At 42.8% G+C, this 19,688-nt stretch overlaps 1 protein-coding gene across 1 annotated transcript in view; it reads right to left on the bottom strand.

Annotated features, from left to right (window-relative positions):
• The window catches only part of COG5 (component of oligomeric golgi complex 5), a 430,205-nt gene that overhangs the window by 208,739 nt on the left and 201,778 nt on the right, over positions 1–19,688 (bottom strand). The window contains exon 7 of the mRNA XM_089685182.1: positions 17,611–17,741. Coding sequence (XP_089541308.1) covers positions 17,611–17,741 — 131 coding nt within the window. The remainder of the gene's footprint in view (positions 1–17,610; positions 17,742–19,688) is intronic.

Here is a 19,688-nt window from a genome sequence, read left to right as displayed (position 1 = left end):
GAAGTGATCTAGCAGAACTAAATTGTCATACCAAAGTTCCACTTTAAACATTTTGAAATAATAAAAATACATTTAAATTAAGCAGTTGCAATGACTATATTAAATGTGTATACTGTTGTTCTGAGAGACAAACAAATCCCAAAATATGCAAGTATCCTCCAAATGCAGAATTAAAAAATCTGAGGAGGAAATTCTGAAGAGGAGTGATATTTACTCAAACCAGAATTGGGTCACTAAGCTGTATGCTCAGTGTTACTTTTTATACGTTAATCAATGTCTTTATATAGGTTGGGTACATATGGTTTCAAAATCACATTAGTAGGTAAAGTGAAAATACCAGTATGCAGTATTAGGAAGGCGAAGGAAAATCAAAAATGTTTTGAAATCCTTTGAAGACTCTGCAATTAATATGACAAACAGACATTTTCCCCCAAAAATTCTTGACTAATTGATTTTACAATTCATTTTGTAGCTTTAATGAAACATTATAACCATACTGGTTATGGTGGGAAGGGACTAAATAACTAAAAAGGCCTCCAACTGAATCAGTGCGTAGCAGGGTAAAGCCTTCTTAGAATAGAAGGCATTTGTATGTCTAATTCCATCACATATCCCAAAAAAGAAAGGATTATTCCTCATTTCAGGACACATTGGGTGAAGCCATGCAAATCTATCCTTAATGTGCCATCAGCCAAATGCACATCCAGAAGTGCTGGTGTATAGTTCAAACATAGCCAAATATGGAGCCCTATATTCCAAACTGCATACAGATACTCCTCACTTAATGACCTACAGTGGGGCAAAAAAGTATTTAGTCAGCCACCAATTGTGCAAGTTCTCCCACTTAAAAAGATGAGAGAGGCCTGTAATTGGCATCATAGATAGACCTCAACTATGAGAGACAAAATGAGAAAAAAAAAATGCAGACAATCACATTGGCTGATTTGGAAAGAATTTATTTGCAAATTATGGTGGAAAATAAGTATTTGGTCACCTACAAACAAGCAGATTTCTGGCTCTCACAGACCTGTACCTTCTTCTTTAAGAGGCTTCTCTGTCCTGCACTCATTACCTGTATCAATGGCACCTGTTTGAACTTGTTATCAGTATAAAAGACACCTGTCCACAACCTCAAACAGTCACACTCCAAACTCCACTATGGTGAAGCCCAAAGAGCTGTCGAAGGACACCAGAAACAAAATTGTAGACCTGCACTAGGCTTGGAAGCCTGAATCTGCAATAGGCAAGCAGCTTGGTGTGAACAAAACAACTGTGGGAGCAATAATTAGAAAATGGAAGACATACAAGATCACTGATAATCTCCCTTAATCTGGGGCTCCACGCAAGATCTCACCCTGTGGGGTCAAAATGATCACAAGAACGGTGAGCAAACATCCCAAAACCACAAGGGGGACCTAGTGAATGACCTGCAGAGAGCTGGGACCAATGTAACAAAGGCTACCATCAGTAACACACTATGCCACCAGGGACTCAGATCCTGCAGTGCCAGACGTGTCCCCCTGCTTAAGCCAGTACATGTCCAGGCCCGTCTGAAGTTTGCTAGAGAGCATTTGGATGATCCAGAAGAGGATTGGGAGAATGTCATATGGTCAGATGAAACCAAAATAGAACTGTTTGGTAGAAACACAACTCGTCGTGTTTGGAGGAGAGAGAATGCTGAGTTGCATCCAAAAAACACCATACCTACTGTGAAGCATGGGGGTGGCAACATCATGCTTTGGGGCTGTTTCTCCGCAAAGGGACCAGGACGACTGATCCATGTACAGGACAGAATGAATGGGGCCATGTATCGTGAGATTTTGAGTGCAAACCTCCTTCCATCAGCAACGGCATTGAAGATGAAACGTGCCTGGGTCTTCCAACATGACAATGATCCCAAACATACCGCCCGGGCAACAAAGGAGTGGCTTCGTAAGAAGCATTTCAAGGTCCTGGAGTGGCCTAGCCAGTCTCCAGATCTCAACCCCATAGAAAACCTTTGGAGGGAGTTGAAAGTCCGCGTTGCCCAGCGACAGCCCCAAAACATCACTGCTCTAGAGGAGATCTGCATGGAGGAATGGGCCAACATACCAGCAACAGTGTGTGCCAACCTTGTGAAGACTTACAGGAAACGTTTGACCTCTGTCATTGCCAACAAAGGATATATAACAAAGTATTGAGATGAACTTTTGATATTGACCAAATACTTATTTTCCACCATAATTTGCAAATAAATTCTTTCCAAATCAGCCAATGTGATTGTCTGGATTTTTTTTCCCATTTTGTCTCTCATAGTTGAGGTTTACCTATGATGCCAATTACAGGCCTCTCTAATCTTTTTAAGTGGGAGAACTTGCACAATTGGTGGCTGACTAAATACTTTTTTGCCCCACTGTACCTGTTTAATGACCTCTCAGACTTATGACTTTCTCTCTGAAAAATACAGTTCCTCACTTAACGACAACTCTCAAACTTATGGCCTGCTCTCCAACAGTAAATGTATACAGTTCCTTGCTTAACGACCATCTCTCATACTTTTTGACCATTATCATTGCAGTGTATGGTGTAATGGTTGTGCGTGCTGGGCACACAAATAGCTGCATGTGTAGCAGCCATTTTGTCATGTCACAAGTCTCCTATGCCATCTTGTCTTAAGAAGGCATAGCCCTGTGACCTTTCCCCCTTCCCTTCGTCCTTCAGTTTATAAAACACACACACTGTTAAGGGATGTCAGGCACTTGTTATCAATTCATTGATCAGACACACAGACCTCTTCATTAGCCCAATCCCCCATTCCAGTCTGAAAACCCTAATAAAACTATCACCCTATCAGAGCAATCTGGAGACCTGACAGACCTCGGGTCATAAATACTTCTGTGGAATACACATTTCTGATAGATGGCTTATCAGCCAAAATTCTAATACTTTAGCATATCCCATAGCTCATGAAATCATTACAGCACAGCCAGAATATAGACATATTTATCTCCCTCAGTTATTGGATAGCATTTTGAATCCAAAGATCCATATGCTAGGAGGTTCCAGAGTAGATTATGCCTCAACACCCCTCCTGTGAGAAATAGATATACAAAACTTGCCATATTAATATCCATTTCAAAGCTAATTTAATGCTGGACAATAATCTGCATGAAAGCAGAATGCAAACGGTAAGTATTCAGAAATATGAATGCTTATAAGAAACTGTATTTGGGACTTGGTCATAAACGTGGTGACCTCCCAGCACCCACCCCTTAAACCCAATGATTGGTCAGAGGGTCTCTGTCAACACCCCTTTGATATCACAGAATATAGGAATGACAGGACCTGTGAAGGAAGCTCTCATTTTGCCATCAACGAAGGAACATCTGTCATGTTATGAGAGCCAATAACACCTTGCTCATTTACTGAACTCTGCTAAAACCAGGACTTTGCAAGTATTCTTTATTTTCACCACCTTTTTATTTTTTTATTTCTCTGTTACTTTATTGTTTATTTCTTTGTAACACCTTTTTCTGTAAATATTTTATTTGCACCATTTTGACCTTTTCAGTATTAAACCCTATTTTGAAAAGTGTTAAAACTGTCCCTAATGCTTTTAATGCAAACTAAAGAATCCCTGTCTCTTAAAGAGTCCTACTGTATATAATAATACTCTGAATATACCTGTATGTGGTGACAGTGTCTGTTACAGACGTTTAATCTAAAATCATAGTCGTTATTAGCAAGAATGTGAGTTTCCTCCTCGGTAAAAAGGACGATGGTGAGTTAATTGCTTAATTAACTTAACCCAGTGACAATCGCTCTCTGGCTGCTGGCACACAGAGTGTGGTCCCGCAAGCTGGGAAACTTTTGTGCAGGGTGCAGCTAAGAGTAGCATTGTAACGCAAGTGACAGCACGGTGTGAGATTGGCCTGTTATTTGCCACATGTTGGTGAGAACGGGAGGGGACGGGCACCGCATTCATCACATATGGAAACTGTACCTTCTATGCAGCAAGTCTTGGGACCCAATGAGACAGTGAGTTATGGTAAGAAGGGACAAAAGTAACCAAAAAGACTTCCAGCCAAATCAGTCTGTAGCACAGTAAAAAGCTTTCTTACAACAGAGGGTATTCACATGTTCTATTCCATCACATATAACAAGTCCTACTCCATGAAAGCCATGGTTTCCATTCACTGCACTGATAATGGCCAACATGGCCAAATGCAGTTTGGAATAAATGGCTCTATAATGCATATCTGTGTTTGCACTATACACCTGTGGTTCTGGATGTGCATTTGATCGATGAGGCATATATAGGAATTATTGCAGGGCTCTACCCACTGTCTTGAAATTAGGAATAATCCTCTTATTATTTTCATATGTGACGGAATGGGATATGTGACGGAATTTAGCGATCCTTGGTTATAATGGCTAATGCACAGAAAAAACAAATGTGAAAAAAACATCAAAAGAGAGGGTGCACCAGCCTAGTGCATTATATCTAAAACCATTTCCTCAAAAGAAAATAAATATATCTACTCACAGATGTCCAGACTGACTGACAAAGCCTGCCAGAATAATACAATCAGTTTGTCCACTCCACATGCTCCTGGGTTTGAAAGGACATCATCTTGGAGCCTAATGGCTTACACATTTCGAGGGCAGCACCCTCTTCCTCAAAGCCAAAACCAATAAGATTTGCTTTTACTTCCTAACAAACTATCATACACTGAGGGAATTGTGAACAGACCCTAGAGTTTCCACCAGCGAATTCTGGCCACATAAAGAAGAGCAATACAAAAATAGGAAGATCATCCATTGTCTGTAATGTCTTTACTTATTATTATAAAATATAATGGAATGCTGTATAAACTGTATTTAAAAAACTGACTTCTAAACCTTTACCAGTTGTAAATTAAGACACATTTGCTTTTCTGTACATCTGGAGTTGCAAAGAAACAGGTACCATCATATACACTTAGCATGCAGAGTGTTTTCACAGCCTCAAAACCTAGGGTGAACCTTAGAGTTCCTCCAGAGGTTGTTGGGGGGTCCTTGAGCAATGAGTACTTTCTGCCTTTTGGCAAAGTTCCCTCTGACACCATTGTTCTGTTTAGCTATCTGTAAGAGGGGGATTCTTCCCAGTGACTACAAGTGCAAGAAGCGTTCTTCCCACTAACCATCACACCAATGTATCATGAGTTGTAGATATAGTAATTTTTAGCAGGGGCTCCCTGAGACCAGAAAGTTATGTCAAGGGTTCCTCTGTGTTGAAATGGTTGAAAAAGGCTGTATTAGGGAAACAGTGACTTATTGACCATTTAGGTCCTCACTAGCGTATAACAGTGAGGTCCAGAAATGCATCCAGGCGCAAACTCATCACATGAAATTGAGAGTCCCTACTAACTGATCGCATGTGCTATATATGTTGGTAGCTCTAGCTGTCTGCTCTTCAGCCTTCTTGGAAATTTACCAGCTTTAGACTGTACACAAGTTCATCTTATCCATTTTAGCTCTCATGCATTTATACTCCTTATGCACCAGTGCAGCTTCACATTTCCACTATGGGCCTGTTTATTTTGCGAGGGGTTTGTCATTACTTAAGTAATGTAAGTAAGTGATGTTTTTGGGGGACAAACTAGGCTTTCTTTAGGCAATAGTTTCTTACAATCTTTTGTTATTTTCTATGTAACCAATAGGCAAAAAAACTTTTGTTTTGACTAGTGTAGTAGTTTAAGTACATGTTATTCTAGAATTTGCCCCATTTAAAATTACATTTAAAATGTAAATAATAAGGGCATAAATTCAATAAAACAGCTAAGGAAAGAGCTAGAGGAGGAAGGAATTAAAGGATAAGTTCACCTTTAATAACACGTTACCCCCATATTCAGGGTGCAAATGTTACTAATAAAGTAGCTTCGCAACCCATACTCCCTCCCCCCCCCCACTGTGACAGCGGATGGGATCCTCTCACTGTCACAATTTAAAAACAGTGCGGCTGTGCGGGGCCTCCAGGGATCTGTGAGTGAATGAATGCACTACAATTTCCATCTGCCACCATGGCAGATGGCTTGTAGTTCTCAATAAGCTACCAGGGCACTCATTAGCATCCTGGTAGTTCACAACACTTCCTGCAGTTGAGTAACTGTCTGCACGTATGTTGGTACAGGCAGATAGCTGTCTTGAGTGTCTGCAGGAGCCTGACAATGCACTCCCGATTTACAAATGGTGGGTGCAATGGCTTGCAGGCTTCATGGCAAAAAATAAAAAATAAATGCACTTCTTTTACATGCAAAATCATGTGCATTCTTTTCTTTTTTTTTTTTTTACAAAAGATGAACTTAGCCTTTAATTAAGGTTGATTAGGGCTAACTATGGATCTTTAAGGGGTTACATTGGAATCCATTTTTTTTAAAAACTATTTTTGTAAGGTTTCTTAAAGCTGACGTTCAGACATGATTATTCTTGTATAGTTACATTGCATACCCCCAACAGTCCCAGATTGGACGGGGCTTTCCTGATTTTCACCTTTGTCCTGCGGTCCTGGTGTACAGGGGCTTTGTCCTGCATTATCTATTCTTTATATGCTAACTTCCAGCAGAGCAGGACCTGCAGCAGTGTGAACAGTGTGCACATCTAGCACAGCAAGGAATTGGCAGGCAAGTCAGCAAGGCTTGCAGTCGCAATGAGAGACAGCATGCAGCTGTCAACTTCAACTTGTGATGTGGGGGATGGGTGGGGCCAATATGTGCTTCAGGTGCTCTGCCCCTTTTCTCAAGCAAGCACTGTATAGACAAACAGCGGCATTTATACATTGCTGGCCAGGGAAAACTTTGACAAGGGGCAGGATCAATTGGAACTACTGTATGTGCACCCGCAGCGGTGTATAATAAATCTGAATTATACACCACTGCGGGTGCACATGCAGTAGTTCCAATTGATTCTGCCCCATGCCACCTTTTTCCCGGTTGGTACTGTATAAATGCCAGGTGTTTCTCTATGAATGGGTCGTTAATAAAAAGAGGGGGAGCCCCTGAAATGCACTGGGTGGGAACTAATACAGTGATCAGTGCTAATAAAAAGCACTGACACCGTACTAATGACACTGGGCAGGAAGGGGTTAACATCTGGGGTGCGCAAAGCGCTAACAGTGTGCTATGTGTGTTTTAGATTGTGTGCTGTGTGCGGTTTTACTTGGGAGACATGCTGCTTTGTATCTCTCTGCTGTGCAGAGAGATACAAAGCAGCATGTCAATGCTGACAGGAGAGAGATCTGTGTTGGTTACACACAGATATCTCTGCTCTTAGCCCTGTCGGAATCCCCAGTAGCCAATAGCGGTGCACGCTCCCCCTACCTGGAAATGCAAATCACTTTTATATATTGTGCAGACATGCCGCCCTGTAGCAGCACTTCTGCTATAGGGCGGACGGCAAGTGGTAAAATGGTTGTGCTGGGGTTTGTGTTTGTGAGACTCTTGCTTGTGGCACACAAATCAAACAATATATAGGTACAAGGAAGCCTGGGTTTTGTTTAACCACACCCCTTAGGCCCCTCTTACTGTTAAGCATTTGGCCACACCCATTTTTGCCACGGCGCAGGTCACTTCCTTCCTCAAGTGTCCCTCATTCCGAAGTTCAAAAGTTGGGAAGTATGACAGTGATCCAGCTTGGACCAATGTAAGTATGCATATTTTATGCCTGACTGATCCCTGTGGAAGATGCAGATCAATGTTGTGGTCACTGTGCTATAGTGATAGTAGCCATCTTTCCAGTGCTGAGCTATGTAAAATATAGTAATTCTCGACTGTCATTTTGATAATGGTGGCAGGGCAAGAGGCAGCTGGGGAAGAGGAGCTGAACATAGGATATAAGTCCTAGAAAAGTTGTTGACGTTTTTAGGAGGTATCTCCTATGTTCAAAATTTTCAAGTGATTAACAATCCTGTCATAACTTGCTGTGTACCAGAATTAGAAAAATAGATTAGGTCTATAAAAATTAAAAGGGCTGGGGGGGGGGGCACTCTTGAGCAGCTCCGAACATGGCCACACAGTAGGGCTGCTCCTCGGCCACCGGACAAATCCGCCCATCTGCCAGCCTTCAGGGGGGGTGTTGACCATCTTCCCTCCAGCTTCCCCCAGATTGCTACCATCCACCGCCCCAATGGGCAAGAAAACGGGGGCCGCTCACACCTTCAGCGCTCGGCAGGCCACGCTGGAACCTGCGGCCTACCTGCCGGAGGCTGCATCTGAAGCCCTGGCCTCAATTTCGGGTCTGCCGCCGCCGCTAATCGCAGATGAACCGGATCCCACCAGAAAAGAGGACCTGGTATCAGAGACATCCCGGCAGTCACCCACTCTAGCTCTGAGGGATGCTGAGCTCCTGTGCTGCTTCAAGTCCATGCTGCAGTTGGAAATATCCTCTGCTACCTCCAAGCTGGCAGACCGTCTCTCGCAAGAAATTCAGGAGTTGGGCCATTGAACAAACAATCTCAAAGATAAAATGGACGTTGTGGCCACGGTCATTGAAAGACACGAACAGGGTCTGTGTGACCTCAACAAAGAATTGGCGGATGCACTGCTTCGGCTTGAGGATTTCAAGAACCATTCCCGCCGTACCAATTTACGCTTAAGGGGTATCCCGGAAACCGTTATGCATCTCACCTCAACTGCTTCTGCCCTGTTTCAGGAACTGACTTCCGCCATTCCCACTGGCTGGCTCGAATTTGACCCCATACATCGTGCATTGGGCCCCAGATGACTGGATGGGCCCCCAAGAAATATCATCAAATTTACTTATTATTGCACTAAGGAAACCATCCTCTTGGCAGCCAGAAACAACCCAGACCTCAGGTTCCAGGGGCATCGCTACCAGCTCTTTGCGGATCTCTCCCAGATCACTCTTCAGAAGTGCCGCCAGGTGAAGCCCTTCACTTCGGTCCTAGTGAATCGCAGAATTAAATACGCATGGGGCTTTCCATTCCACCTCACCATCACCTACCAAGGCTGCAGCCACTCGGTTGCCAGGCCAGAGGAGGCCCACTCTCTCCTGGAATCCCTATACCTTCTTCCGCCGGGAGGCGCTGCACAGAGTCCGGCACATTCATCTGGATCTCCGGTGGGGCCGCCTCTGGGAGAAGATATACAAGAGGAAGAGGGCCCTAACTCAGACCCCTCTATGACCCAGTCCATCCTGCTCTTCCCTGAGCTGAAGTCATATCCAGGACTTCCTCCGTTGTGTTTCATCATTGGATCCTTTTGACGGGACCGTGAGTTTGGCCTTTTAGGCTTTCCCAGTTTCCTAGCGTTTCATGATTGGGCTCCACCCGGCCGGTTCACTTGAGTTCCATCCTTGAGTGGGGGGTCTCCTCCTGGACTTGAGGTCTCTGACTTTTGGCCTCTGAAGAATTCCCTCCGGCTCCAGGGGGGAAGGTTGACTCAGGGGGGGGGCACTACTTGGTGCTAAGATGACAGCCTTGCTGGGATGCTGGAACACCTGGGCTATGTTGTTTAGGTTTCATTACGGCCTGTAGTCACCCCCCCAGACGGGGTTGGGGCCCCAAGCCTAGCTGGGTTTCCAACGGGGAGATTTCCGCGGATGTGACCCACTTCCAGGAACTCCTGTATCTGATAATGTCGGACTTTATTGTGTTATGTTTGTTGTTCCATTTGCCCTCTGAGGGCTTATGTTTATGATGTATCCATTTGCAGCCATGTGTCCGGTGGTAGAGCCACCCCCAACTGGTATCCTTTGAGTGTAGGATGCACTTCACCATTGGTGTAATATGATTGTGCTATTATACATTTTTTCTGTGTTCTTTTCCTCCTTGCTTTTCTTGTCTTCCTTTCCTTTCTGGTTTTTCTGTTTTTGTTTTAAACAGGATTTCGGGATCCCATGATCAGACCATCCTTGGGAATGGCAATTATTGGCTGACTTATGCCTTTTCTGCTGAGCAGATTACGCCGATCCCACCATGGCTTCAACCCTTTTGAAAGTACAGTCACAAAATATTCAAGGCTTTAATGCGCCTCAGATGTGGTCTAAAGTTTTCCATCACCTCAAATCGCAACAAATTGACATAGTATGCTTGCAGGAAATCAGGTTTTCCCAGTCCTCCGCCCCATGGTATCTTTCACCTCATTATCCTACCTTTTACACGGCCTCAGCTCCCGAGAAACGACGGGGTGTTCTTAAACGTAATCTCCCCTTCATCTGCGCTCAGAATATAGCGGACCTCACAGGCAGGTACTTGCTCCTGCAGGGCACCCTCTGGGACCAGGAAGTTACTTTTGTCTCTTACTACACCCCCAATCGCTTTAGGCATAATTTTTTTTCCCATCTCTGCACTATCATTTCACAACATTCCAAGAGTCTTCTTCTTCTTTTGGGGGATTTGAATGTTACCTTGGATTTCGCTTTAGATAGGCGCTAGTGTTAGAGGGACGAATGCGCTCTCTTTTTCAGACTGCGGGGCTGGCAGACATTTGGAGGGAACTTCACCCAGCTGAGTGCAACTTTACATTCTACTCAAATCCCCATAACAGTTTCTGCAGAATTGACCACTTATTTATGCATGTCCAGCAGCTTCCCTTAGTCAGGCGGATATCTATCCCTTCCTCGCCATGGTCAGATCATGATCCCCTGGTTCTACTCCTTGCCCTGTTGAGGCCAGCACGGTGCCCTTTTTACTGGCATATTAACAAATCTTTATTGACTACTCAGGTCATCTATCAACAAAGAGAATCTTTCATACGTATATATTTCACGGAGAACTCGGGATCTGTTTTTTTGGCAGTGTCTCTAAGGGAGGCTCATAAGGCCACGGTGCAGAGCCACATTATACAGCTGGCTGTGGCTTGGAAGCGGGAGCGTTGTCTTTCAGACCTCCACTCTTTACTAACCGCTGCAGATGCTCATTGGAAGTCGCACCAATCCGCGGCCCATAAACGAAAGTGGGACGCTCTGACTGCAGAATTAGACTTGCTTGCTTCTTCGGAGGCTGAACGGGCCTTGTGTTGGACCAAACATAGATTTTATACCTGTGCTAATAAGCTGGGTCTGATGCTGGCCAGGAAACTCAATTCTGTGGGGAAACCCCACAAACTGGTCCAGTTACAACTCCCTGCGGGGGACTGTGCTTCCAATCCCCAGCAGATCGTTTCATGCTTCGCAGACTTCCTTTCATGCCTATATACCAAACAAAATCCCTTTCCTGTAGCTCAAGCAGAAGCGTTCTTTCAAGATCTACGACTTCCTTGATTGTCCGAAGCGGCGCAGGTAGCCCTTAATGCTGGTGAAACTGTATCGGAAGTACTTCAAGCTATCAAATCTTTACGATCCACCGCTGCCCTGGGCCCGGATGGCTTTTCATGCCTCTAATATAAGAAATTTGCGACCCTGTTGGAGCCCTTTTTGACTGGTTACTTCAATGAGTTACGACAGGGTTCTTTTCCCTCTTCAGACATGCTCAGAGCTCATATCTCAATGATTCCTAAGACAATGAATGATGTGCAGGAATCGCAAGCCTTTTAGCCCATTTCTCTTGAAGATCTGAAGATATTGGGCAAGATTCTCAGTCTTCGTATCAATAAATATTTGCGTAGTTTGGTCCATAGGGATCAAGTCAGTATCATCCCTGGGAGACAGGTGGGTGATAACGTTCGTAAGGTGGTCCACCTTATACACCTTCTACAACAGCGGAAAATACTGGGATTCTTACTGTCCCTAAACATATATAAAGCTTTTGATTCCCTATCCTGGGAATACCTGCCGTTCATGCTGTCCCGTTGGGGCTTTGGGGATTCTATTCTTTCTTGGATTAAGACCTTATATACTTCCCCTTCAGTTAAGTATGCGGGGTACTTCTCAGACCCCTTTCCTATTTGACGGGGCACGAGACAGGGATGCCCCCCTCTTTGTCCTGGAGCTTGAGCCGCTGGGTTTACCACTCCGGGATGATTGTAATGTATCGGGTGTTCCATACGCGGGACAGGAATATAAGTTGAACCTTTTTGTGGATGATGCCTTCTTGACTCTCACTAATCCCTTGAGGATGCTTCCAAATTTGCAACAAATCCTTGCGCATTACTCCCTGATTTTGGGTTTCCATATTAACCTCTTCACGCTGGCCAAATGTGTGGCCTCCCGGTGTCTGGGCCTAGATGCCGAGCGGCTGCACATTTGCTTTCTATTAAAAAAGGACATGTGCCAAGAGTGCGCGCCCTGCGCGCTCCCAGCACGTCCGGTACTTACAGAAAGGTCCCGATCTCCTCTTTCGATCGGGACCTTTCCTGATCATATGACCGCCATGACGACGTGTCACGGAGGTCACATGACCCTAAACCCCGCCCTGCCTCCCGGCTTCTGAAACTCTTAAAGGGCCGCCCCGGCGTGAAGGGGTTAATTTGGAGAAGACTGACACTCTCAATATTAACTTGGCCTCTGATTTAGTTTTGCGCTGACAGTCTCACTTCCCTTATAAATGGGCTTCCTCTTCACTTGAATACTTGAGCATCCGCCTGACCCCTGCCTATGGCTCTTTGTTTGCTGAAAATTATTATCCCTAGCTTCGTACTGTGTCCTCTTTTATGCAGTCTTGGCGATTCCCGCACCTGTCCTGCATAGGATGGATCAACTCGGTGATAATGACCATCCTGCCTAAATTGTTATATTATTTTCACACCCTCCCAGTGCAGGTTCCTTCTCATTTTCTCCGGCTGATTCAGGTGAGGATTATGCGATTTGCTAGAAATACGCTTTTTATCCATAGGCTCCAGGGAGGTCTTGGGATGCTTAATGTAGCTAAGTACTACCAGGAGAGCTAGATTGCCCCACTGTCTATGTTGCTGCTTCCTCTAATGTTCCTCTTTGGGTCCTTTTGGAACTGCCTAACTGTGCCCCCATCGCAACATCAACGTTTTTAGGACTCTCCCCTGCCCTACACCCACTGACAATTTTTCATAGCCTACGAGTGTGGGATTCGATACGTTACTCAAGTGGCTTGATATCTCCCTTTCTGCCTTTGCTCCCAATTACTAATAATCCTCTTTTCCTGCCGGGCTTTGATCAACTAGGGGCATTCTCCTGGTGGGTGGTCAATGGTTTTTCACAAGTGCAACACTTTTTGACTTCTAGGTGCTTCCCCACTTGGAACTCTCTTTGGGAGTCACGGGATGTTCCTCAGGTGGAATTTTTTCGCTATCTTCAATTGCGACACTGGCTGACCTCATTGCAGGGCAATTCCACTTTCCCATATCAGAAATCTGCCTTTGAAAAGCTTTGCCAACAGCGTCTGGGAGCTCCGGGCCTTGTTTCCCTACTTTATGCATCCTTGAATAGGCGTTCAATGCGTACCTCTCTATCATATGTTGCCCAGTGGGAGCGTGACTTGGGGGCATTCACGGATCTGGAGGACTGGAACAGGGTCTGGTCGTTTGTATGCTGAATTAAACGAACATTTAGCTATAAAGTACTGTTTCGTTGGTATTGGGTCCCGGCCTGAATAGCTCAGGTGAACCCCGTTTATAGTGATCGCTGCTTTCGGGGTTGTGGCCATCGTGGAAATGTCTTGCATTTATGGTGGTCATGCCCGAGACTGATTTGTTTTTGGTCTCGTGTATTTGGCTCTCTCTACACAGCTCTCCATACGCCAGGAGGCTCGGTATGCTTTGCTTCATTGTCCCAAACCGGGCATGTTGGCCCATCAACAGAAGTTGGCTTCCTATTTGTTTTTATCGGCCAATAGAACAATTGCTTAGGCCTGGAAAGGCCGGTCTGTCCCTCTTCAGGGGGTGCAGGACCGTATGACCACTCTGATGCTCAATGAACAGATGCCAAGTATCCATAATGACTTTCAATGGAAATTCTTGAAAATATGGGAGCCATGGTTGACATATGCTTTTCCCATGCTCCCCCCGGCTAGTCTGGGTTCAAGATGCTGTATGGTATTGGTGTTCCCGGATTCCTGTTTCTGGTCTTGTTTTCTTCTTCCTTCTTTACTCTTTTTTCCACTTTATTCACTGTTTGGATATGTGCTGTGAGGCGGTAGATACTTACCTTTGGCTGGTATATTGTTGGTGTTATATCACTGTTTTTGTATTTTATGTGCCTTTAATGGCCCCTATGTGAGCGCACCTTTTACACTGTTACAGCACTGTTCTCTTTATTTTTTATGTGCCACTGATATCCCCTGTGTGGGCATGTCTTTTGCCCCGATTTCCTTTGTTAAATTTTTTTTAAAAAGTTAATAAAAGTCACTGAAATACCAAATTAAAAGAGCTAAGTCTAAGGAGGTACTGAAAGAAATTGCTAGTGGGATGTTCAGGTACAAAGGGTTAGGAACCTGACATGAATGAAAGCTTTACTTGCTGTGTTAGTACAATCATTACCTTTGCTGGAGCATCAGATAAAGACATTGCAGATCATGTTAAAAGATAATAAACGAGGTGTTCAAAGGTGAAGAGGTAGGATGTTAAAGATCTGAAAGTCTAGCTCCTATGCAGTGGACAAGTAGAAATATTTTACACAAAGAACTACATAAAGCATAATCTGTAACATTAATGTTACCCAGCCAACCAGACTTTTCTGTATGCTGACAAGGTGTACTGTATTGACGTTCTTTCATTAGTAGTTTCAACATGCTGTGCAAAGACAGTGGAGTTGCACACTTTCCTGGTTTAGACTTCAGTCAGCCTATGTACTGCACTGTTGACAACAATTTATACAGCAAATGCATAAAGCAGAAAAAATTATCTTTAGATACTTTTTCAAATTTGATGAGTAGTCTTCATTCTGTTAATATATTTCAGTTTCACCCCGTTATGTATTTTTCTTCTCTTTGCTGTGTCCTAACCACAGCAGCATTTTAAAATTTTCTTTTAAGACAGGCCTGCTGATAGACCATTTTGTTTTTTGGGGTTGCGAAAATACTCCACTATTAAAATGCTTGCACTGAAGTTTAATTCCTGATACATTTTACCAGAGCGGTCAAAAGTGTACTTTTATTTTTGTTCTCATTGCTTCTGCATCGCTTTCTTGGTGACCATTTTTCCTCCTATTGGGGACACAGACAGCAATAGAAAAGTGAGGAAGGTTCTAAGTTTTCCCCATTCAAAATAGAACAAAACGCTGGACATTTGTCCAGAGCTCCACTTGGAATATCGGGAATTCAAAATATATACAAATAAAATATCCAGAAAGTACACTATGCTGTCCTATATAGCATAGTGTGCTAAATTTACCTTCCAACCAGGGCTCCCTTTCAGTTTAAAGAATGTACCCCAAAAATACATTTAAAAGAGGCCTTCTTCTGAATTCTGTGATGACTCTGCCCTGAGATACAGTAAGAACAGAGCAGGTCCAGGTCTTCTACATTCTTCTCTTTAGAGGAAGAAGGTTATTTTCTGGGTGTACACATCACTGCTTGGGTGACATAGACCCTTCCTTTTGGCTGTCCAGCTATGGGGACCTCTCAAGACCAAAAATATGGCATGATGACCTTAAAAAAAAATGAGGTAACTGGCCGGAGTGGACACAGACTGCAGTGCTGGATCCACCGGTCATCCATACCAGAAGCAGTACTGGCATGGAGCAAACTATGTGAATGATTAAGACCAAGGAATGAATATGGCTAAAGATGGGCTATAATCTGACAATCATTTAACCTAACACATAACAGTATTAGAAGCAGTTGGCAATTATGAATGCAGACCCTCCCATAAAAAAATAATCAGAGAAAGGACACAGTAAGAACCCTTCACATAAATGGTCACGAGGAAAGGAAACAAAGAAAAATTTAGCCAGCCATAAAAAAGCTTGAGTGAGGTTTTAATTCTTCCTCATGGTATCCAAACTAGAAATTTTGAATGCGTTACACTTTAATCTTAACTCCCTGAACCCAACACTAGCCCTAAACTAATGCCCCGTCAGAATGCTATATTCACCTTATTATCATATGACCAGTTGGCTCTAAAGGAACAATCCCAGTATTATAAAAACCCATTTGGAAACATTTTAGAATATCTGAGGAAGGTGCTACACAATAGGCAGAAACCATTTTTTACCAGCTGGGTGTGATGAAAAAGGTGCTAAGTGATTTAAGTATACACAAAGACAATATAATTTCAAATTTGCAATGAATATAAAAACTATATGTCTGTTGATTTAATAAGTACCAAGCACATCTGAGGTAAAAAGTGTGAGCAGAAATGTGAAAACCTATGATACCCAAATTTTAAGCAGGCAATGTATTAAAAAAAAAAAAAAAAGTAACAGCTCATCCACTTTAAACTTATGAAGGCCCGAAAATAATTTTTTTACCTCTGGTGTGACGATATCTAATATAAGTTGCAACATACTCTATATGCTTTCTAAACAAGTGTAGATGTGTGTGTGTGGGGGGGACTTTTAATTCATGTTTACTTATCCATTTTAATCTTATTTTTTTAACCTAATTTAATTACTATTTCAAGGGTAGTGCAGATTGGGGAACAGAGAACTGCTCATAAAATCGAACAACTCTGAACGCTGAGCTCTCCTGGTGTCATCTAGACTGAGATCAGTGAATGGGTGCTTACTGATCTCATCCTGCTCTCCATTCTGATTTTCTCTGCAGGTTTATAGCAGAGCCAAGTGAGCCCAAGGTGAATGAAGGGAGGCTCTGCAGTGTTTTCCCTACATTGTTTTTGCCACCAAATACAGCCTGGAGAAGTGCCTGGTAGAATACTCCTAGGCAGATACATTTTGTTAGTAGCAATAGCATGCTTGAAAACCTGACAATGTATTGTACCACCTGAATTTTCACAAAACAGTATGTGTGTGTATATATATATATATATATATATATATTTTTTTTTTTTTTGTATGTATATATATATATATATATATATATATATATATATAGTGCACCCTTGGTGTTATGAATATGAACCATACCAGATGGTATGAGAACTGTGTAAACTACTAAACCTTTCTCTAGTGGTGAGAACATTGTACCATGGCTCAGTGTATATGGGTTATAAAATACATTACATCATAATGTTTAAACATTGCACAAAATTTTGTGTCTTGTAATGGTAACATCCATGCCTATGCCATCTTATTGGGTAGACAACCTCAAGTGCAAGTTTTTTGTACAGGTAGCAAATATCCATATTGCAGGTAGAGGTTTCATACTGGTCGCAACTAGCTTTACTATACTTCCAGCATCAGAAAAACATAGCACTAATGTATAAACTTGTTCTGAGTTAATAATTCAATCTGGAGTAGGGGCGAACTGACAACTCATGGGGCCCCCAGGTAATCATGGGGCCCGTGTCCTTGCCCAAACTCAAAAAAGCCTATGAAAAAGGTACCAGGGGCACCTCATGGGGCTATTATGCTGACTGCATAAAAAAATGGCACCCCAACACACCTCCCACATGACCTGCTATGAAAGGATCCATGCACATCATTTTGGCAGCGCAGCACAATGCATGATAATAATGTGCCTTTTGGAGTTGCATCCAAATGAATTCTATTGCAGTGCAGCAAAGTATTTAACATGCACTGCTGTTGTGTGGTAATGTATGCGTTACTGCAACATCATGATATGAACAGCCCTAACAAAGGAAAACTGAAAGAAACAAAGTTTACCTGGGTCTCAACCCCTTGCTCCAGCAAACGCTTGGCTTGGTTTTCTACTTCTAGACGAGCTCTACCAATAAACAGCAGATCGTTCTCAATAACTTCTATCCCTGAAAGATCCATGCCTTGAGAAAGATAATCTATAAAAGAGAACAAATCGTTGCTATTTTAACATATGAGTTCATTAACAAGAACAATTAAAGCACTTCTCAGCATTTCTGTCACACTGCAAAGCTGCACAGGTGACTTCCTTGTTTTGCCAGTTCAGCTTTGCAGCTTCTGGCCTCAACCATGCTCACTAGTGTCATCACCTCTGTCCAAAAAGCAGGTAAATGACCCAGTAAATAATAGTAATTTCCCAGCTATGCAGCGTGGCAGTGGTGGCTAAACAGAATTACAAATATTTTGGTAGTTTATATATATGTATTTAAGAAGTGTTGTTAGCTGGCACTGCTTTTTTTGCTTTAACATGTACTACAAAAAAGCCAAGCATTTCTATTTCTTAACACCATCTAAATATTACATAAACAAAATGGCAAACTAGTGTACTCACATTTACACTTCATGATATTAAAATTAAGCTAAGGATTTCAATGATCCAATAAATTGCCTGCCAAGGGATATACACAATACACAGTATAACTTACCATTATATGCTTTTTATATATTTAATATGCCTGATACATAGACAGCTATTAATTTCCATCAGTTTAAAGTAAGCCTATCATAAGCATGGGTACTTCAAACTTAACACATTATGGAAAAAAATAAATTAAATGAAAACAATGCGTCAAAAGATCAATAGACAGATTTCTAAATCTAAAGTCATATGGAAACGTCGCCTTCACAAAAAAGGCCTTCCACCTTCAGACCATATACATTGTTTAGTGAGGCCACCAATCATATTTAAAGTGTTTCTAAATTCAGGACACTGCATTCACTATATCTGGTCTCCCACAGTACACAGAACATGGAAATGCAATTATTTTTGTAAACTGCTAAATACCTTTCCTCACCAGCAATATATAGCAGTCCTGTGACTTCTATCAGTGTCCAGCAGAGCACTGGTTAAAACTTGTAGGAGAAGTTTTCATCCTCCCCTGATTATCCTATGAGGCTGCATAACCTCTGACCCTCTGTCTGGATAGCGCTGATTGGCACTGTGCTGATCACATGCACTTTCCCAAGAAAAACAATTCTCTCTAGCAATATACACCAAACTGAGCAAGTGCAACTTGCCCCCAAGTGTCTGTGCTATTACCAGATGGATTCGGGAGAGTATAAAGAAGGGGGGGATGAGAAAAGACAGGATCAAACATCCTTTTTACACAATGCAGGGGATTAACCCCCTTAGGTTCCATAGGGAGTATTCATACAAATGAGCGCAGAGAGGCCACTCCAGGTGGAAACATGTGAACAGTTAATCATGAGCTCACCACTGCTGCTTTGTTAATCATTTGCATGATGAAGAGAACTGGAAAAAATAGGCGCTGTGGAAAATGCTCTCAAACAAGCACCTTAGTGAAGGTGCGTCTTTATTGGGTGAGACAAAGTAGCAAATATAATAAAATTGACCAGCCTGAGTGGAGAAAGTGACTCCAATAGATGGCCCGTCCGCTCTGAGGGGAGCTGAGATAAGAGAATGCTCTAGTTGACTTCAAATCACGTGGTGTCAGCGTACCGGCGTCCTGTTTTTGGACTCCCAGGGCAACAGCTACCACATTCGTCAGTTTATAACGTGTGCAACTGACCACGTCATATACATCCTCACATGCCTGTGTAAGCTCCTATATGTAGGCCGAACCACACGCCCTCTACGCAAACGCATAGGGGAGCATAGAAGACTTATAAGAGATGGATGCGATAAGCATAGTGTCCCCAGGCACTTTTTGCAATCACATCAAAATAATTTCAGTCTTCTTAAGGTCTTAGCAATCGAACATATTCCATTTACTGACAATGAAAGACTAGCCCGTTTATGTAAGACAGAGACGATCTGGATCTACAAATTAGGTTCTATGACCCCCAATGGTCTCAATGAGGATCTTGAAATCCATAGCATTATTTAACAAGTATGACTTATAGTC

This window comes from Staurois parvus, unplaced genomic scaffold (genome assembly GCF_062004578.1).
Source record: "Staurois parvus isolate SC_StPar_1 unplaced genomic scaffold, SC_StPar_1.0 ptg000019l, whole genome shotgun sequence".
Classification (NCBI taxonomy): Eukaryota; Metazoa; Chordata; class Amphibia; order Anura; family Ranidae; genus Staurois; species Staurois parvus.
Note: the sequence above shows the minus strand (reverse complement) of the source record. Positions and strands in the feature narration are given on the sequence as shown.